Source organism: Monodelphis domestica, chromosome 3 (assembly GCF_027887165.1).
Source record: "Monodelphis domestica isolate mMonDom1 chromosome 3, mMonDom1.pri, whole genome shotgun sequence".
In the NCBI taxonomy this organism is placed as follows: Eukaryota; Metazoa; Chordata; class Mammalia; order Didelphimorphia; family Didelphidae; genus Monodelphis; species Monodelphis domestica.
This window is the reverse complement of record NC_077229.1, coordinates 92,256,228-92,277,417: the sequence shown is the minus strand read 5'-3', so window position 1 is coordinate 92,277,417 and position 21,190 is coordinate 92,256,228. Positions and strand designations below refer to the sequence as shown.

General features: G+C 38.8%; 1 protein-coding gene across 9 annotated transcripts in view; it reads left to right on the top strand.

Annotated features, from left to right (window-relative positions):
• The window catches only part of RFX2 (regulatory factor X2), a 147,702-nt gene extending 140,126 nt beyond the window's left edge, over window positions 1–7,576 (top strand). For 5 of the 9 annotated variants that reach the window (XM_056822511.1, XM_016432114.2, XM_016432113.2 and 2 more), the window contains 3 exons: window positions 2,464–2,638; window positions 3,589–3,631; window positions 5,241–7,576. In XM_056822511.1, the coding sequence (XP_056678489.1) occupies window positions 2,464–2,638; window positions 3,589–3,631; window positions 5,241–5,350 (328 nt within the window). In that variant the 3' untranslated portion in view covers window positions 5,351–7,576. The remainder of the gene's footprint in view (window positions 1–2,463; window positions 2,639–3,588; window positions 3,632–5,240) is intronic. The other 4 variants (XM_056822512.1, XM_056822510.1, XM_007488969.3 and 1 more) reach the window with 1 other exon arrangement.
• Window positions 7,577–21,190: the final 13,614 nt, after the last annotated feature.

The window sequence follows — 21,190 nt, the reverse complement described above, 5'->3', positions numbered from 1 at the left end:
AGGGTAAATTATTTTGATTGTAAGTCTTTTGCACTTTGTAATATCATTCTAAAAACTTCCCTTGTTTATAGTAGAAGCTGCCAAGTCTTATATGATCCTAACTCTGGTTCATCTCTTGGTTCTTGAATGCTTCTTTATGGATGCTTGCAGTGTATTTTTTTTCTCTAATGTGGGAGTTCTGGATTTTGGCTAGGATGTTTATTCCTGGGATTTTTTCCTTTTGGAGTTTCTTTCAGGAAGTGATTGGTAGAGTCTTTCTGCTTTCACTTAGCCCTGTGACTCTAACAGATCTGGGCAGTTGTCAGTTATGATTATTTGAAATATAGTCTCCAGGCTTTTTAAATCATGGTTTTCAGGAAGTTTGATGATTCTTAAATTCTCTCTCTTTGACCTGTTATCTAAGCTATTTGTTTTTGAGAGCAGTTACCTTATGTTTTCTCCTATTTTTTCAATCATTTGATTTTGTTCTCCTCTTTCTTGCTTTTTCATAGTTACTTATTTGTTTGCCCTCTTAAGAGTTTTCAGGGAGGCTGTTTCTTCAGTAAGGATCACCTCTTTTTCTTCTAAGCTACTTATCAACTCTTTCCTCCAGAGATTTTATTATTATTATTATTATTTTTAATCTCGTTTTATTTCTTCCAGGTATTCATGTAGTCCTTATGGGACCCCCCCCCCCCAACACACACACACACACTTGAAATTGTTACTTTTATTTGGGGGGATTTGAGGAGAATCTCTAGATTTGCAATGATTGTTTTAAACTCTAACTTTCCATCTTAGATTTAATACTGTGTATTGGTTTCAAGGCAGAAGAGCAGTAAGGGCTAGGAAGTGGGGTTTAAATGATTTGCCCAGGGTCACACAGGTAGGAAGTATCTAAGTCCACATTTGAACTCAAGACCTTCCATCTTTAGGCCTAATTCTCAATCTACTGAGCTACCCACTCCTGCAATGATTTTTGATACTGTTCAGTATCTCTTTGATTTACTTATCTCTGAGCCAGCTTTAAGCCCTGAATTAGGGCTTTGTGCCAGGGCCAGGATTCATCCTCTGTGCATTTTTGGATGAAGTAGTTGATTCTACTTGGAATTGCCTGTGGCTAACCAGGTTCTTTTGCTGACCTCCTCCTCCAGGATTTTGTTTAGTCATTTCAGTTGCTCCCAACTTACCATTTGGGGTTTTCTTTTCTTTTTTAATATTAAAAAAATATTTTCCCATGATTATGATTCATGTTGTCTCCCCCTCTCCTCTATCCCCTCCTGGAGTTGACAAGCAATTTCACTGGGTTATACATGTATTATCACTCAAAACCTATTTCCAAATTGTTCATTTTTGTGATAGAGTAATCTTTTAAAATGGGTTTTCTTGGTAAAGATAACTAAAGTGATTTGCCACTTCTCCATCTCATTTTATAGATGAGGAAACTGAGACAAATGGGGTTAAGTAACATGCCCAGGTCACACAGTAAGGGTCTCAGGCTGGATTTAAACTCAGGAAGGAGAATCTTCCTGACACCAGACCCACTACTTCATATACTGTGCCTCCCTGGATCTTTGAGGTTCTGAACATTGGGTCTTTCCAGTGGTATAATTGTGGATTTATAATCCACAGGATTGTGCATTGCTAGTGCTTTCTAGGAGAAACTATTTCCTCTTAGTGCCAAAGATCAACAAGTCCTGCAGGCTACATGTGTTTTTGGCTCTTCTTTGGTTTTGTTGGGAGACTGCATTCTTATTTGCCTAAACTGGTACTGGCTATGCTAGAAGCCCCTTTTCCTATTGCCTGTGGGGCTTTTAGCTGACCTGTTGTATAGCTTAGAGTGTAAGGACTACTTATTGTAGTCTCTTCTTAAATTTATTGATCATTCAAGCTGGTGAGATTTTCAGGGTTTTGGTGGAGTAAGTGTGGCACTGTTATTCTGAACAAAAGTCTTTTGAATTAAGTTTGCTTAATTTAATGAGCATAGGAACCTGGCATTGACTTTTCTGGTTTTACTCTGTGATCAATGAACCAATATGAGTTAATCTCTTTATTAAAAAGAGCTTAAAAATCATTTTTGCATTTTGCCCACTGACTCCAGAAAGGAGAAAAGTATTTCATGCTGAAGGAGTAAATGAAAGAATGAAGTGCGGAGTACTGTGTGGTGCTGGCAATAGACACCAAAATGAGATAGTCCCTGGCCTCAAACTCCTACTGTACTGCTATGCCATCACCTCTGGGCTCTGGCTCTGCAGGCACCAAATGACTTGTTTGATGGGGGTGGCTGGAGGGGCACATCTATTTTAGAGCCCAATCAGGAGACAGGTCTCAAGGGTCACAAGGGCATTTGGGGAGGCTTAGATCATAGGCAACAACATTTGTAACATTTGGTGACAAATCCTAGTAATTACAAATGCTCTAGAGAAATGTGCTTTAATGGTTTTAGAACATTTAAAATAGCTTTTGTTTTCAAAACTTTTCTAGCTCCATGGTGATTCGTGATCTCACCTTGCGCAGTGCTGCCAGTTTTGGTTCCTTTCACCTGATTCGCCTTCTGTATGATGAATACATGTTTTATCTGGTTGAGCATCGAGTCGCTGAGGCAACAGGGGAGACACCAATTGCTGTAATGGGAGAGGTGCGAGCTCTTTCCATCAAGGTGCTAATAACCTTGGACATTAATAGAAAGGACTAGTAGGCTATTGTTATTCCTGTGATTAGTGTTGGATGGAATACTTATTTGAATGTGTATTTTGTACTACATATGCAAAATAAATTATGAAAGCATATTTTAATTTCTAAGAGAAATATAGTTGAGTTTATAAATGCATTTGAAGTGAATCTCTTGTATAAAGAAATGGCTTCTATAAGCTACAAGTTAAAGTTCAAAAGGTCCACAAGGGTACAAATGGCTTATTTGTTCATTCAGTTAGAGAACAGGAGCATTTCCAGGCCTTCAATGTAAATATAGTAGAAAAGATAAGATACCTTAAATATTTCTATTAACATTAATGCATAGGTTATTTTATTTGGCCAAATGCTACTTCTTTCATAGTGAGAGCACCACCACAACCTAAATGAAATTCAGTTGTATTCATATATTTTACTTATGTCTCATTTATGACATGCAAGTGAATTATCAAAATTACCCATTGAAGAGGGATCATATTCTGGTGGAGTGTCCCTGGCTAACCAAATACTTGAATACTTTGCTCTTCCAGTTTAGCATTCCCTCAGCCTTTCAAACTGAGTAGAGATCTTATTATATTTGGCACAATAAAAGTGGAGGCAGACATAACCAAGGATCTGAAAGTATTATAGCTTCTATGAAGCATAACTATAAAGCTATTAAACAATTAAATGGCCAATAAAATAACTTAAAAAAGCAAACCAAAGAAAGTTCTGCTTATGTGGAAGTCACTTTTGACAGCAAGCTCTTAAGGGCTAGAAGAAGTTCTTATCTGTATGACCATTCTATATTCCTTGGGCCCTTATAGTATCTTATATAAAATAGGTGCTTAAGAAAGATTTATAGTATTCTATTGTAAATTTAATTGATATTCATTTTAATCCCTTTATTCATTAGAAGTGTTGAATTTTCTCTTTCAGTTCAATGACCTTGCCTCCCTGTCACTGACACTGCTAGATAAAGGTGTGTGCCAACATCATTTATTTGTTTTGGGGTGGGGAGGGATCTAAGATTCATCCTTCTTTAGATGTGGGCTTAATAGTAATGTTCTTAATTTAGGTACTTCTATCTGTAATCAACAAGTAGAATCAGGAACTCAATTTAGACATACAATTATAATAATAGCTAGCACACATATAGTACTTTAACATTTACTTTTACATGTGTTGACTCATTTGGTTTTCCACAATAGCCCTGAGAGGTAGGTCCTATTACTGGCCCTATTTTAAATAAGGACACTGAGACTGTGCAAGGACAAATGACTTGCCCTGGATCCCACAGTTAGTAAATAACTTGAGGCAAAATTCAACTCCAGCACTCTATCCACTCTACTCCACTCCCTAGTGGCCTGCACGAATTTAGGACCCACAGATGATGAGAACCCAGCCCAGTGGAAATTGGAGTTACATTCAAAAACATGCTCCATGTTCAGACCCAAATGAGACACAGAAAAGAGAAAACTTTGTTCTCATCATTGGAAAGTTCTCAGACCAATATGCAGATCTTTATGCTGAATCTTGAGTTCATTTCATCCCTATTCTCAGAGGAAAATAAGGCCTCCACATACCAGCTCTGGTGAGCAGTCCTTGGTTCCTTGTTGTAATCATTTTGAGTGGGTGTCCTGGGGACCCACTCTTGGGCTAAGGAAAGTTGAGAGAAAAGACCAGAGAAGTTTATAGGATAGTATTTTTGCCATTGTCCCTTTATATTCCAGTTTGGAGAGGGGAGGTAAGGAGGAAAAAAAAATAAGCCCATATGTGAAGGTGGCACAGAATACATCCAAATAAATGAACCATAGCCAATTAGTCATTCAGGAGGTTTTCTGACTCAAGTTATCTCACTGGGCCACATACTTCAGGAATCTCATAGAGAACTGGTAGGTCTGAGGGCTGAGCCACTATCAGGAACAATGGAAAGATGGTAGGAAATTGGTAAAATATCACAAGATTGAAGAATTGCAATGCCCCAAATTTCAAGAAGAGGTAAGAATAATCTACATATTATAATAGGCCAATAGGCGTGTCTTCTACTCTCAGCAAAATTCCAGGCCATATTATTAAAGTCAATGGTGAACATTTAAACAAGGAAGTGGTAATTGCAAAAAATGAGTGGTGGAGTTGGGTATGGGGGGGGCATTATATTTATTTTCAAGTATTTGAAGGATTGTCTTGTGGAAGTGGCATTAGACTTGTTCTGCTTGGCCTTAGGAATAGTGGATTGCCAGGAGACAGATCTAGGCTTAATGTATGGGAAATATTCTTAATTCCTAATTAGAGAGCTGTCCAAAATTGTTATGAGTTGATTTGGTAGGTAGAGGGTTCCCCTAGAGGTCTTCAAACAAAGGCTAGTCAAGTCAACAAGCATTTACAGGCACCTGCTATGTGTCAGACACCAATGATTTGTTGCCTATGTGAGTGAGGAATCTTTGTTCAGGTTGGATTGGACTAGGGCCCTTCCAACTTGGAGATTCTGTGATATTTAAGTATTTGTGTTTTAGTAGACTCCTTAAATACAAACTGCCCTTTTCTTTTTTCCCCCCATGCCAATCTACTATATTAATTGTTGTCTGCAGATGACATCAGTGATCTCAGCAGTGAAACAGACACAGATGCCCGTGGTCTGGGTGAGCCTCTGGTGAAGCGGGAACGTGGTGATCCTAATCACTCCCTACAGGACATCTAGCACTTTGATTTGTTTTTGAGCAGAAGAAATTTCACAGGATTTCAAAGGATCTGGGTTTAGAATTCCTGAAACCTGGATTTTATAGAACTCCACCCTATTAGTGCCTCTTAGATTATGTAAATGTTTACTTCTACTCAAAGAAGGGTTTCTGAAAGGGGATCTGTCCGTATATAAAGGATGCAGTATTTTTAAAGAGGGAAAGCAGTTTTAAAATATTACAGAAATTCAGATTGGGAAGGTGCTGCCTTCCCATTGGGTAAAAAATGTAGTACATGTAGTACATTGAGAGGGAGAATGGATTCTGAGTGAAGTAGTCCGTACATCTGTTATTTCAGGTAATGTTTCCATCACTGTGAATCAACTGCTTCCTCTGTTGGCATTCTGAAATGCTGGTACCCAGTCCCAACCAGAGTGACAGTTGTTTTAGGACGACTGTTTTGGAGCCTGGGGCATGTTGAGTTGGTCATCGCCCTCTAGCGGTTTTAATTCCTCTGTGCACACATTTCTGCTGCAACCTTAACTAGTTTTCACTATTGGTAGAAGCTCAGGCAAAGTGTGAGAAGTGACAGATTTTCTGGTTTCCCTACAGGGCTTATCAGGAAAGGTTCTCTGGCCCATATTTGGGAAGTAGAAGCATATATTCTTCTATTGTACTTCTGTGGGCTTCAAGGGGGCCCTGGCCTCTCTGCTTCCTTGTTGAGTGGTGTTTTATGGGAAGAGTTAATCTGCCCATCTGGCTGCCTTCCCCACCCCCCCTAAACTGGGCAGTTTATTTTGCTGTAGGAGAGGCAGGCAAACTTTATAGAATTCAGATAGCCTCAACATATATACAAAGGGGTTTCTGTTTGACTCTAGATACCAAAGGATTTTCTAGAAATAGCAGCTAACCACCAAGTCCCCGTACTTCAGCTTCAGCAGCTCTCAAGCCAGGTGGCACAAAGAGAAAACTAAAGAATTAGAGCACATAGATTTTTTTTTTTGTACAGAGAAAAAGAACAGTCTGTAAGCTTCAGTTGTTGGTTTTATTTTATTGAAGAGTGATTGGGGGGGCGGGATTTGTTAGAGGTCATATTTACCATCATGCCAAATTGCTGAGTGTCTGCAATGAGATTTTTACCAAATCTGTGAGCTGAGGGAGTAGTAGGCGGGGTGGGGGGTTATCAGTGTTATAGGGCAGTGCCTTAGTGAGGACCAACTAGCCTGCTTTATTTTCCGTTTCTAGTTGATATCCAAACAGATGTGCCTGTTATTCATCATACAAAATCTGAATCTATATCTCCTTTCCCCCTCGTTAATTGCCAAGCACTGCTTTGAGCTAGTGACATTGTAGCAATCTGATGTGGGGGAACAACCATCCTTGTATTGTCTCAGTACATAAATGTTCTCCTTTGTGGAAGAAGAATACAAATGCCTTTGTGGTCTTGAACTTAAAATTTTTGTAAAACATTAACATTTGCATTATTGGTTAGCTCCATGGTAACAATTCTGTGCCAAAACCAAATTGCAAAAAAAAAAGAAAAAGAGAAAAGAAAAAATCTCAAACCTGGTTTAGCATTACATTATGAAAGGTAATAGGTTTTTTTTTTTTTTGAAATGTTTATACTGATAGTTTTATGCTCTGATGATTTTTTCAGGATTTTCTTATAAATGTGTATATTTGAGTATATTTTGTCCCAAATATTCTCCTATTAATGCAGAAGGTACTAATAAAACTCAGATGGCCTTTTAAAAATGACTTCATGAAAAGTGGACAATGTGTATGTTGTCAGGGCTCTCTACATTCCTAAGTCTATGTGGACTTGTACAGGAAAAGTAGGGGGTAAAGAAAACACATTTTTATTTCAGAAAATCTGTAATAGTTACAGGGTTTGTCTGGTTTGATGCTTCAAGTTCTTTAATGAAGCAAGGCCAAAAGAATGTTTTTTTAGAAATCTATCCCTTTTCCTAGAAGAAATTTATGCTAATTTTTTATGGAATGTGATGAATTAGTTTTTCTTTAACATGTGGTGACCCATACAAAAATGAACTTCTGCCTCATGATATATCTATTCCTTTGCAAGAATTCCAACAAGCTAAGATTGTCAAGTGCGGGTGTCTACCACAGTGACATATATATTTGATTAGCTCTTTTGATAAATGCCAAAACTGATGTGCACAAAAATTTCATTGACACTTTCATTTTTAATAGCAATAAACATATTGAATATGCCCATCTTGGAAATAACATTCCATGTTTTGGACTTCGGCTTTTTCTTTCATTATATTTTTGCCCTCCCAGATGGCCCACTTGGATCCCTGGTGCCTGTGGATAGATTTCTCACCCCTGGTGGTTTTCATGATAAAGCCACAGTGGGGTTAGAGCATGCAGTGGGGTATAAGGCATGCAGAAAGAAGAGCATTGTGGGCTTTTCTAGCCAGCCCGATGCTCTTATGGAGCTGGGTATTGGATATTGCCTTGGCTGAGACACAGGAGCCATGGTCTGCTGCACTTTTGCCCTTGGCCATATCGATATAGCAAAAGGCTTTTTGCCTATTTCAAACTATCTGACTGTTACCCCAGCTCCTTACCATCTCTGACCAGATCCCAACCTACTATGAAAATTAATCATTCTACACCAGTGTTCACATACACATATCGTAATCATCTAGAATTAAGTGCTCAGATATGGTTCTAGGAACTGGCCTCTGAGACATGGATCAAAACTACACCAAGAAGAACTTTCCTGGACATAAGAGGAGCCACAAAATGGTTTGTCTCAGGAAGAAAACTGTTTGATGTGAAAACAATTCAGAAAGAGTGAAACAAACAGAAACAGTTGCTGTTTCTTTAAGCACTTTAAGACTTACAAAGTGCTTTCCATTTAACAATCCTGTGAGGTGGTATTAATCCTGTTTTACACAAATAAGGAAACTGAGACCCAAAAAGATTAAGTGATTAAGTCCAGTAGCTAGCAGCTAGGTGGTGTCAGAATTAGAATTCAAACTCAAGCTTCTTGATTGCCAATATGTGGTCTGATGATCCAGGGGCCATGTTCATGTTGTGGCTACTCCAGCTGGTCTTGCTGTATTTCTTCTATTTCATTTTATAAGTTGAGGAATTCTAAAGGCTCAGGCCTTCAAGTTCACCAAAAGTCCAGAATCTCTCTGCACAGACATGTTCATCCTCTAAATCTAGTAGCATTTTAATGAGGAAGTCATTGTGAGAAGTTAATGCCCAGATACAAGTGCTGAAACCACTTACCACCTCTCAGCCCACAAACTGGATTGAAAATCTATTATGTAGAATTTTGAGTCCAGTTTATTCAGCGCACAAGAACAGCATGTAACGATTCAGCACCTATTATAGGCACTATACTAAGTGCTAAGGATACAACATACTAAGGATAGAAGAAAGATAGAAGCAGTTCCTATCCTCAAAGGGGGTTGGGGGAAGGTACCTGGTGTGTAGGGAAGGGGTAGAGGCAGGCAGGCTAAGATAAAGACTTGAACCTAAATGGGGAATTATGAAGTGGCAGCACTAGGCCCCCTCCCTGATATCTGTCTTCATGCTTTCCAGTCAGAGTAAGCCAGGGTCACAGGCCTGGGGAAACCAAGGAGGGCTGAATTTCAGAGCTGACTCAGAAAGATGGCCACCAGGTTATAAGGATCTAAAGACCTACGTTGCCTTCACACCCTCAAAGCCAAACAAGATTTTATATTTGACCGTGGAGGTTATAAAGAGCCACTGGAGTTTACTGAATAGAGAGTGAGTGATATGGTCAGACCAGTGCTTTAGGAAGATCAGCTGGACAGCTGAATGGAGTAAGGAGAAACTTAAGGCAGGGAAATCTGCCAGGTTACTTCAGAGGTGATATGGGCCTGTACCAAGAGTGGTAGCTGTGTCAATAGGGAATATGTAGAAGAGATGTTACAAAGGAAAAAAGAATAGGGCATAAATTCTTGTTGGTTTGACCTGCCATTCAGCATATGTCATAATCCTATGAGAAAAGAACACTGGAAAGGATTGTCAGTGTCAATTTAGATTAATCTCTTCCCAGAATCTCAGAAATATTTAGTCCAACCTATCCCCTAAATCAAGAATCCCTCTAAAATAGATTCTCCAGACTTTGCTGGAACTTCCATAGTGAGGGGAAAACCATTACCTTTCAGAACAGCCCATTTCATATCTCTATACTCTTTCCTGATTTTTTTTTGTATCTTGCTCTTTACAATCAACGTTGTCCATTCACTGCTTCTAGTTCTCACCCCTGTCAGGCAGAACAAGTCTAAATCCCCCTTCTCTGTGATAGCGCTTCAAATCCTTGGAAATAAAATAGCATGCTGCTCTTAAGTTTTTCTCTAGGTTATATCAAGTTCCTCTGCCCAATTTCCTATGACAGCTCTCAGTTTAACAGACAGTTAAATGACAGTTTAACCTCCTGTGGAAACATTCTAGCTTATCGGTGTCCCTCCTGACATTTGGCATTCAAAACTGAACCAAAGACTGCAGAAGTGATCTGACCAGAGCCTAGGATACAGTACAGCCATCACTTTCTCTAGTTCCCAATACTTGGCTTCTCAATGCAGATGAAAATCTTGTGGTTTTTGTTTAATTGCAATCACACTATTGACTCATATTAAGCTTAGTCTGCTAAAACCTCTCCAGTTCTTTTTCAGGTGAATTAATGTCTAGCAATATTTCCCTCCACCTTGGGTTTTTGAACTCATATAAGACTTTCTTTATCCTTATTCCATTTTATTAGATTTAGCCCATCCTAGATTATCAAGATCTTTGTATCCATGAATTTGATAAACATACCACTAATGCTTTTATTTAAATAATTGCTAAAAATGTTAAAAATGGAGCAGATCCCCTTAAGAGCAGTTGGCATCAAAGAATATTCTTTAGCCTTATTCAACCATTTCTGATTTACCTAACTACTATCATCTCACCACCTCTTCCTATTTTCCACAGGAATAGAGTGATAGGCTTTGTAAAACTCTTTCTAGGTAAACTCTTGTCTACCACATTCCCCTAATCTGTCAATAATTCTATCAGAAAAATATCAATTATTTTTTCTTGATGAAACCTCTCATCTAAGTGTCTACTGACTTAACCATGTATAGTGGTATGGTGCCTATAATATGGCTACAGGGGATACTGAAAGTGGTGGATCTCCTGAGCATGGAAGTTCTGATTTATACTAGACTAAACACCTATTGGGTATCTAGGTGTCAGCATTCAAATGGTGAGTCCTCAGGAACAAGGGGCTACTAAATTGCCTAAGGAGACACCAAGAAGCCCAAGTCAAAAACATAATGCAGGTCAGTCCAGCATGACCAAAACAGGGCAAAGCACCCATGCCAATCAGAGTAGGACTAGGAAGATAAGGGAGCAGCCCCTCCACTTCCAACCTGGGCAAGATAGAGAGACTCTGTCTTTAAAAAAAAAAAAATAGTTCGCTAACCATTCAGTGGTTCAAGCTTTCATATTTCCCTATTTCGGTAACTGGGAAGTAGTTTATGACTAGTGTTATGTGTAAATCAAAGCTGTTATTAATAAGCTAAAACTGTTATATTAAACCTATTTTTAGACGGTTGTTAGGGGGCTAAACTATTGTGCAGACAGTTGATACTATTGTGCAGACAGTTGATAAATGTCCTGAAGCAGTTTGACACAAGCCTTATTTATTTATAGTAGAGGTAGGATAGGAACAGGAGTTAGGAATAGGATAGGAAAATCTCTTAACCTTATGCTAAAATCTATCTAAATAACTCCCCCCTCCCCCAAAATCTAACTGCTTTCTTTGCAGCTTCTTCTTGCCTTCAACCAGACCTCCTATTATTCTCACTAAACTAAGATTAAAATTCTATCTAACATCCTTAAACTAAATTAACAAAACCACCTTCTTATCTGAAACCCAAAAGCTGCCAGAAGCCAACTGTCAGAGAAACTCAGTACTCCTCTTCCCTCAAATCCAAATGGCAGGCAGTCCAGAGGCTTGGTCTGTTCCGAAAAGAACAGACCTCACCGTCACTGACTTCTTCCCAACTCGGTGTTAAGATCAAACTAAATCTTCACTACCAGTTTCTCCTGATATATAGAGAAAAGTACACCAGCACCTTCCTACTCCTCTCCAACCGAAGCCCGAGCCAAATGGAGATCCTAACTGACTCTTCACTGGTTTTATGGTTTTCTCTTCAAGAGCCAGAAGCAAGATGTCTCTGTTCCTTCTTAAAGTGACAGAATCAGAGCTGTCTGTTTCTGTCTCTTATGGAGACAGCTTACAAATGAAAACCTTCCTCTGACCTAAAACTTCTGTTTCTAACAGGATAAATGAAATTAAGAAATTCCTTATAATACTAGTGACTTAAATCATCTCTAGTTTACTGCTCTTCTATTATCCTACTTAGCTTGTGTATGAACTCTGTTAGTCATTCATTTTGTCCCACCTTTTCCCATCTTCAGTGATCTTGCCCCTTATCAGAGAAAATTGAAGCAAAGCAAGAGCTACATAGCTCTTCTTTCCCTCATCAGTTATCATTGAGCCCACCCGTCCTGGGCTGACAAGTCCTGTTCCTTTCTCCAATCTATTTTGTTGTTCTTAAGCATCGTTCATGGCTGTGGCTCATTCTGAGCCATAGGACTTTTGACATGAATCTTATGAAACCCTGCTCTACTTTTATGTTCATCCTCTATTACCTGCTCTTAATTCTATCTTCCATACGTGTTTTGAGTTACCTGTGGGCTGGTGTCCAGACAACTGAGATTTTTTTTCAATGGAATTATTTCTCTTTTTATCTTCAGAATTTCATATATTAATGTTTCTTTTCCTTTTTGGGCTGACTTCCCCTTAAGGAATTTTAATCTGCAAGTTTCTATCCTTTTCTGCACCATTTGAAATCTACTACCCAAAAATCTAGGGCTATTTGTATTTCTTCTCTCCCATGTATTCTGTGGTGGAATGGCAATTTCCCAAGCTTGTGATGATTTCCATTTCAACAGCTTGTTCTTTGAAAATTAGGTCCAGAATAGCAGCTTTCCTTGTTGGTTTCTCCAACCTTTGAATGATGAAATATTAGAGTAAGTCAAAAAATTATTGGCTGTTCTCTTTTGGTAGCAGGCTTTGGCAGAATAATTATAGACTTTCATAATTTTTACAATGCTTTCATTGCAGGATTGTGCGATGTGCCTTTTGAACTTGTTTTTTTTCTCTTTCTGTCCAATTAGCCTTTGGCATTTTTTGTTTACAATAATGTTTTTTCTTTTTTCCTGTGTTTCTTAACCAAGGGTTCTTCACCATATTTTTCTCCTGGACTTTCTCACATGATTGTATCTTCTTCACATGCCATGCTATTCTATATCTTACTTTTATCCTTCCCACCCTAAAATGTATTATCTTCTAAAGGAGTCCCATCCCAGTAAGCCTCAGTGATGCCTATGAGATCTCTGTATGTACTTTGTGCATAGATATCTGAGGCCATGGATTTTATAGTTGAGTCCTTTCTTAGTTTTTCCCCTGTGAATTTCAGTTGTCTCTACTGCTAATCTTCTTACATTGTAACTATGCTGTAAGATATTTCATTTGGTGGTTATTTGCAGATGGTTCTCCCCACCCCCAATTTCTTTTCAGTTTTAAGGACCTTCTTTATTAGATTTGCATAACTATGCAATACATTTTCACCAGCCCTTATTACAAATCTGCCCAGGAGCCAGACTACTATATTATAAACCCATGGTCAAGAAATGCCAGTCATTTTTTCAGGTGCCACATTTCTATCCAGCTGTTTACTTTCCAGATGTGAAACATATACTTTCTGTTGGTTATCATGATGGAAATAGAACCTGTGTTGCTAAGGTTTTCAGACTCTTCCCCAAGAAACTAAGCTTAACTTTTCTGGTCTCATTTCTCTCATCTGCAAGACAAGGGAATTCAGTTTGATCTGAGCTTCCTTCTAGCTCCACAATTCTAAGCCTTTATTATCTGCATTATCAGTGATTGCATCTGGTTTTGAATTTCCATCAGCCTTTAAGATTTAGGTTGTGGATACTTTGGACATCAAGGAAGATAAGATGGATGAAAAGCATTGAAATCCATGCCCTTTTCATCTTTGCAATATCTCTTGGAATATGCCCCCTTCTCTCCTCTGACACTGCTACCTCTCTGCTGGAAAGACTCATCACCTCATGCCTGGATTATTGTAAAAGCCTAGTGGTGGGTCAGCTTGTCTCAATTCTCTCCCAACTACATTTCATCCTCTATTTAGCTACCAAAGTGATTTTCCTTGAGCATAGATCAGACCATATCATCCTCTCACTCCCAATGAAATAGAAGATGCTGTAATTGGCATTCAAAATCTTTCATAAATCTATCCTCCTTCTACCTTTCCCAGTCTTCTTATGCCTCACATTCTCTTCAATCCAATGACACTGGCTTCTTGCTATTCTACAGACAACACATTTTCATCTTTCTGCTCCAGGAATTTTCTCTGGCTATCCTCCCATGCCTGGAATACTCTTCCCTCTTCCACTCTACTTCAAGACTTTCCTGGCTTCTTAAATTCCAACTAAAATCCCTTCTTTTACTGAAAGTCTTCCCCATCTTTTCTTAATTCTGGTGCCTTCCTTCTGCTAATTCTGATTTTTCCTGCTTGCTTTTTCTGTATTCGTTTGCATATTGTATCTCCACCCCTCCCCCCGCCATGAGATTGTAAGCTCCTTGAGGGCAAATATGATATTTTGCCTCTTCTTGTATCCCTACTACTTAGCACAGTGCCTGGCACACAGAAAATGCTTTAAAAATGGAGGCTGATGAATCGGAACTTCATTTCTAAAGGTAAGTTCAAGCTGCTAAAGTTTCCAAGCAAAGGGGCCAATGAGGGCCAGGTGGTGTATTAGAAAGAAAACCACCTTCAGGATTCTGAGACCTGGTGTCTTGTATTCCTGATGCTCTGCTGGCCTCCAATGGTCACTGTGTGGCATGGCCCTCCTCCCATTTCTGGGGCTTCCTAACTGTTATGTCTCCTACATCAGATTGTTACTCCTTCACTCCTTTGCATAGTGCCTGCTACTGAGTAGGTATTTAACACATTTTTATTTTGTCTCTCACACATATAAACATACATACACATATACATACAGTTCCATCTAGGGGTGGGAAAAGAGGGGGGGAAAAGATCCAAGTGGTGACCTGCAAGTCAGGGGGCTCGGGCTGCACTTGCACTTCTGGTGCAGATTTGCCATGTGACTGGGCACGTCCCCTCACCTCTCTCAGACTGTTGCTACTTAGAGGTTACTGTGTGATACTGAGCAAGTCACTAGGTCCCTCTGGACTTGTTTCCTGTCTGTAAAATGAGAGCCGGTTTAGATGAGCCCTAAGGTCTTTTCCAGCTCTAAATCCTGATAGAAGTAACTATTTCTCAGATGCCTCCCACAATCTATGTCACTGAGGAACCCCAGAGGTATAAGCTAATGCTAAAGGCTTCACGATCCATATCGCTGTGCATAACCAGGTGTGTTCAATAAAGGTTTTTCCTTGGTGGTAATTATGACTTTTTAACTTGATACTAAAACAGGAAACCAAGAACTGAGTTGTACATAAAATATCAGAGCTGGAAGAAACCTTAAAAACCATCTCAATCTTTTCACAGGGTCACAGAACCTTACAGTTGGAAAGGATTTCAGAGGCTATTTGTTTAATCCTGATGCTTCTCTATAATACTCACTAAGCAGCTTATTGAGCTTTCCCTAGAAGCCACAGTGGAAGCCCAATACCTCTCAAACATCGACTTTACTCCATTAGTCATCCCTTTTCTTTCATGCATCTTTAATATTTCCTGCTCTCCCGACTTCTTCCCCTGCGCCTACAAATGTTCTCAGATCTTCTCTTTCCTAAAACGAAATATCTTTCCTTTACCCTATTATTCTATTGGTCTCTTGACCTCACTGGCCTAAATTTCCATGACTCGCACCCTCACACATCCACACAGTCATGATCACTCCATGATTTTAGACTTCCATGTTTTTAATAGCTGAAATTCCTCTTTATGATCATTTCCTATCCTTTCTCTCTGTTCTGCCATTCTGTCATTGGAGATCTAGCTGTTGTTCTCCCTCCACAGTCATGACCCTATGGTTAACCATTCCAATTTCAAGTTACATACTGCCCTCTACTCTGGAATCCCTTACTGCTTTGTCCCAACACTGCTTATACCATACCAAACCCTTCTACCAAATAACTCATATGCCTATTGAATATCAATGAGGAAAGGCACACCATTATGTTGATTGGGTTTTCTATCTAATCTCAAGTAAGCCCTCACTGTTAACTGACAACCATTTTATTTTATTCTTTTTTTTAAAAACCCTTACCTTCTTTCTTAGAATCAATACTGTGTACTGGTTACACAGCAGAAGAGTGGTAAGGGCTAGACAATGGAGGCCCAAAGTCACAGAGCTAGAAAGTGTCTGAGGGCAGATTTGAACCTAGGACCTCCTGTCTGTAGGCCTGGCTCTCAATCCACTGAGCCACCCAGCTGCCCCATAAGTCATATTTCTTCACATTAACTACAACTTAACAATTTTTTTTTAAACCCTTACCTTCTGTCTTGGAATCAGTATTGGTTCCAAGACAGGAGAGCAGTAAGGGCTAGGCAATGGGGGTTAAGTGACTTGCCCAGGGTCACACAGCTGGGAAGTGTCTGAGGCCAGATTTGAACCTAGGACCTCCTGTCTCTAGGCCTTAGCTCTCAATCCCCTGAGCTACCCAGCTGCCCCCTTAACAAATATTTTTAAGGGCCTCCTAAGTATCAAATATTATGGAGAAACAAAATCCAAATTAACAAGTCCCTGCCCAAGTGATAAAACACTTAGAATCAGACATTTATGCAAATTTAGTATAAGACAATTTGAGGAAAGGGCACTTGAGTTAATCCTTGAAGAAGTGTTATTTCTAGTCATAGATAGCCTGGGCTATCACAGAAGCATAGGAGTTGGTATGCTAAACTCAGGGAATAACATGGGGGGAGGGAGGGGAAGAAAAATAATGTACTCTACCATTTAAGCATAAGTCTTTTAGAAACAATTTTTTTTATTTGTCAATCTAATTAAAGAATTGTTCTACTTGGAGAAATGACTATACTGACAATATCTCATAATGCCCTTGGACAGTCTCAAATACAAGAAATGGAGTAAAATTTATAGGAATCTTGAACAAGGAAAAAAAACTGTTATAGTCACAACTCAGGTTAAGGTAAAAAAGTTAATGCTTTGCTCATTATTCCAGAACAATAATCTTTTTGAGGCAAGACTTTGGAGAATCAGTTTCCTAAAACCACTTAATACATTTTTCACTACATCCCTCAAAAGGCCATGCATAACTTCTCACTCCCAACTGAAATGGCCAAGAGACTTCTTCCATTTAGAGGGTCAATACTGTGGAGTGCTCAGGGCGTGTTGGAGCACAAAGGACAACACAGCCATCCAATGCAGCTGAGGAAGTCTCCAGGTGTAACGACTTTTCGTGCCACTGGACCCAGGCTTCCAACGCCGAGAGAGTGGGACTGTCTCTGTGCATCGACTTTTCCACTTAAATCTCCTTCATGCACAAGTGTCTTTGTGCACACTCATCTATCATAGATGAAAACGCACAAAGACAATCGTCATCCTCTGTTACTGAGAGACTACTACTATGACCCTAATCCTTTTAGGAATGAAAGAATGACAGTGTTCTTTCTTAGCTAGATGGGAGTTACTTCTCATTCTATGTCTGGTTCCCAACCCAAGTTCATTTTTTGAGGCCTTAGCTTTACACACCTACCTAAAAGACTGGGATTAGGTCTGTAAGAGAAGGTGGGGAAAGGATTTGAATGGAGGACATTGTTACTGAGAAGTTTTATTAAGTACTGATAGTTTTCCTCCTTCAGGTAAGTCTGGAAAGGACTTTAGCCTGAATAGTTTTTTCTTAGTATTTTCCAATTAACTAAAATTTTTTAATGTTACCACATGTGTGGAATTTGAGGACTAATATAAAAAAAAAGAAATAAGAAAGATATCCTAGAACCAGACAAAAGAGTTTTAAATGTTAAGTTGCGAAGTTTATATTTTAATCCTAGAGGTGACAGGGAGCCATGGAAGATTCTTAAGCACAAGATAATAAGAGTTGACTTTTGTTTTACAAAGTACTTTATATACATCATCTCATTGGATCCAACCCTGTGAGGAAGGGTCTGTATCCTCATTTTTTTATGTTTTTCCAGTTGTGTGTGACTCTTTGTGACCCCATTTGGGTTTTTTTGTTGTTGTTCTTTTTTAAATTTAGCAAAACCAACATGATGATTTGCCATTTCCTTATTCAGCTCATTTTTCAGATGAGGAAACTGAAATTAGATTAAATGACTTGCCCAGGGTCACATAGCTAGTGTTTGAGAGCAGATCTGTACTCAGATCTTTCTGACTTCAGGCTAGGAACTCTACCCACTTCATCATCTAGTTGAAATGGAGGCTCAGAGAAGATGAGCCCTTTATTCCACAGTCAGTAAATATCTGAGGCACAAATCAAATTCAGGTCTTTCTATGAGTTATATTACTTGGGCAACTGTGTGTACAATAATATACTAGAAAGGGGAGAAACTGGGACGAGAAAGATGCTGTTAACAGAAGTTGAGTAGTTATGGGAAGTGCAGGCTTCTGGGGGAAAACAGCATGTATATGTCTTCTATGTACTTTGCACTGTGCTAAGCACTTAACAAATATCTTTTTTAATCCTCACAACAAACTTGTGAGAAAAGTAGTTACTATCCTCATTTTACAGCTGAAGAAACTAAGACAATCCAATTAAGTGACTTGTCCAAGGTCACAGAGCTAGGACTATTTGAGGCTGGATTTGAACTTGTCTTCCTGTCTACTATCTAGCTACCTGCTTGGTTTTTGTTTTGTTGCCCAGAAAACCTTCCCTTTATCATATTAGCTATTCATGTCCCCATTTTATTGTGCAGAAAGATTAATGAACTTTAGAATAACCAAATTTTTCGGACCTGGGTGGGATAGAGATCAATGATCTCCTTGATGTGGATGCTTCCTTTGGCCAGTGGAGCTCACAATCAGGACATACATCTATCCTCCTTTACAATATCATATCAAACATACTAACCACCTACTATGTTTCCAAACACTGTGCTGGTGGATAAAAGCAAAGGCCAATTCCTGCTCTCAAGGTGCTCACAAACTGGTGAAAAATACTCTGTTCTGCCCACTTGAATAGGAACAAGGACAAGCAGTTATAGACAAATAGGGAGGCCTCAGCAATAAGTAAATAAAAGATAATGACCTAAAAAAGCTAAAACGGTTTAGTTTTAAGACATGTTTGAAGCACAGCAAGGTGTACAAGTGGAGAAACCTAGCAGGTATCTGTTGGAAATATGGTATGATACAGACATTATCTACATAGGGGTGACTTTTAAAGCTACAGAACTGAATGAGGCTTCTGAGGGAGAATACAGAAAAAGATGATGGTCAAGGATCAGTAAGGAAGGGTTTGCAGTAGTTTTAGGAGAGAGGCAATCAGGACCTAAATGATGATGCAGTAGAGAGAAGGGAATAGCTATCAGAAATCTTATTGTAGAAAGAACAGGACTTAGCAACTGATTAGATATGAAATGGGAAGAGCGGAAGACTTGAAGATGAAAACAAGTACCTCGAAAAGTGCCTACAACAAAAATAGGGAAGTCAAGTGAGAGCAAGATGAGTTCTGTTTTAGATATGGTTGTTTGAGATGCCTGTAGTACAGTTAGTGGAGGAGGGTGCAGAAGGTGTATAGTGATGTGGGAATTAAGCCTAGGAAATTGATTAGTGCTGGATATATAAATTTGGCAGTCCTCTCTATAGAAATGATAATGAAGCTTGTGGGAATTGACTGAAATCTTTAAGAGAGAGACTAGAGAAAGATAAAGGGCCCTAGACAAAACCTTGGGGAAAACCAAAGTTAGAAGTTTGGTAGATGGTCATTAAGAAGCAGTTGGGGGGGGGGGGCAGCTGGGTGGCTCAGTGGATTGAGAGCCAGGCTTAGAGATGGGAGGTCCTAGGTTCAAATCTGGCCTCAGACACTTCCCAGCTGCGTGACCCTGGGCAAGTCACTTAACCCTCATTGCCTAGCCCTTACCACACTTCTGCCTTGGAGCCAATACAATACATAGTATTGACTCCAAGATGGAAGGTAAGGGTTTAAAAAAAAAGGCAGTAGTTGGGTATGAAGAAAAAACAGGTAAGAACAGTGTCAATCCCAAAGGACTCATGATGAAAAATGTCAGCCTCCAGAGAAAGAACATATGGGAGTCTGAATGCAGACCAAAACATACTATTTTTTTTTTTGCTTTGTTTCAGGTTTCTTCCACAAAATCATTAATATAGAAATAAATGTTTTATGTTACTGCACATGTATAGCCCATATCAAATTGCTATCTTAGAGGAAAGGGAAAGAATTTTGAACTCAAAATTTTAAATATTAAAAATTATTTTTACATGTAATTAGGGGGAAATTTTTTTTTAAGGTGAGAGAAGGCAAGGGAAGAGAATATCCAGGAAAAAGTAGTCAATAGTCAAAGGTTAATAGAAAACTAAAGAAAGATGAGGACTGAAAAAAGGCCCATCAGAGTCAGCAGATCATTATTAATAACACCTCTATCTTTAAAAACCCTTCACTAGATCCAGTCATCCCTTTGGTTCTATATCTTTCCCCAACCCATCTTCTTGGAGAAAATAAAACACTCACACTGGAAGACTTCACTTTCTCTTCTCTTCTAAACCCACTGAAATCTGGCTTCTAACATCATCATACAACTGCTCTCCAACATTACCAATGATTTTTTTAATTGAAAAATCCAATGGCCTTTTCTCAGTTTTTGACTTTTTTGACTCCTTTTTGACTCCTGTAGCATGTGACACTTGGCCACTATCTCCTGGACAATCTCTACTCTCTGGGTTTTTAACACTTTGTTTTCTCTTGGTTTTCTTCTACCTACATATAATCTTTGTAAGGGAGAGCCTCATCTAAGTCACACCTACTAATTATCTCAAGTCTCTTTACTGGGCTCTCTCTTTTCTGTTTTATTTGGTGATTTGGAAATCCCATATGTTCAGTTATTTATGCCAATGACTCCCACATTCAGTCTCTTTCCTGAGCTTCAGGATCACATTACTATTAGATGGCTTATAGAAATCTCAAACTGAGATCCAAACAGAAACAGAACTTTTCCCAAACTAACCTCTCTTCAAAATTTCCTAATTATTGTCCAAGGCAGAATTATTTTTTTTTACAGTTATATGTATAAATACTTTTTGAGAATTGTTTCTTGACATTTTAGAATTTAAGTTTTCTCCCTCCCTAACCTCCCTCTCTCCTCCAGGCAATTTATAGGTTATAGCCATTCTTTTGTGTAAGCCATATTTCCATATTGCTTATGTCATGATAGAAGTCACAGGTACAATAAACATCTCATGAAGGAAATATAGTGGAAGGCGGCATGTTTTGATCTGCACTCAGGCACCAAAAAATCCTTCTTTGGGTCTGAATAGCATTTTCATCATTAGTCCCTTATGGCTATCTTGGAGACTTGCTTTGCTAATAATGGTTTAGTCCTTCACAGTTGATCATCATATAATATTTCTGTTACTGTCTTTTACTGTATACACTGTTCTCCTGGTTCTGTTCACTTCACTTTGCATCAGTTCATATAAGGCTTTCTAGGTTTTTCTGAATTCATCCTTTTTATTGATACAATAGTATTATGGCACAATAGTATTCCATTACAATCATATACATATACAACTTATTCATCAATTCCCCTTAGTTTCTAATTCTTTAC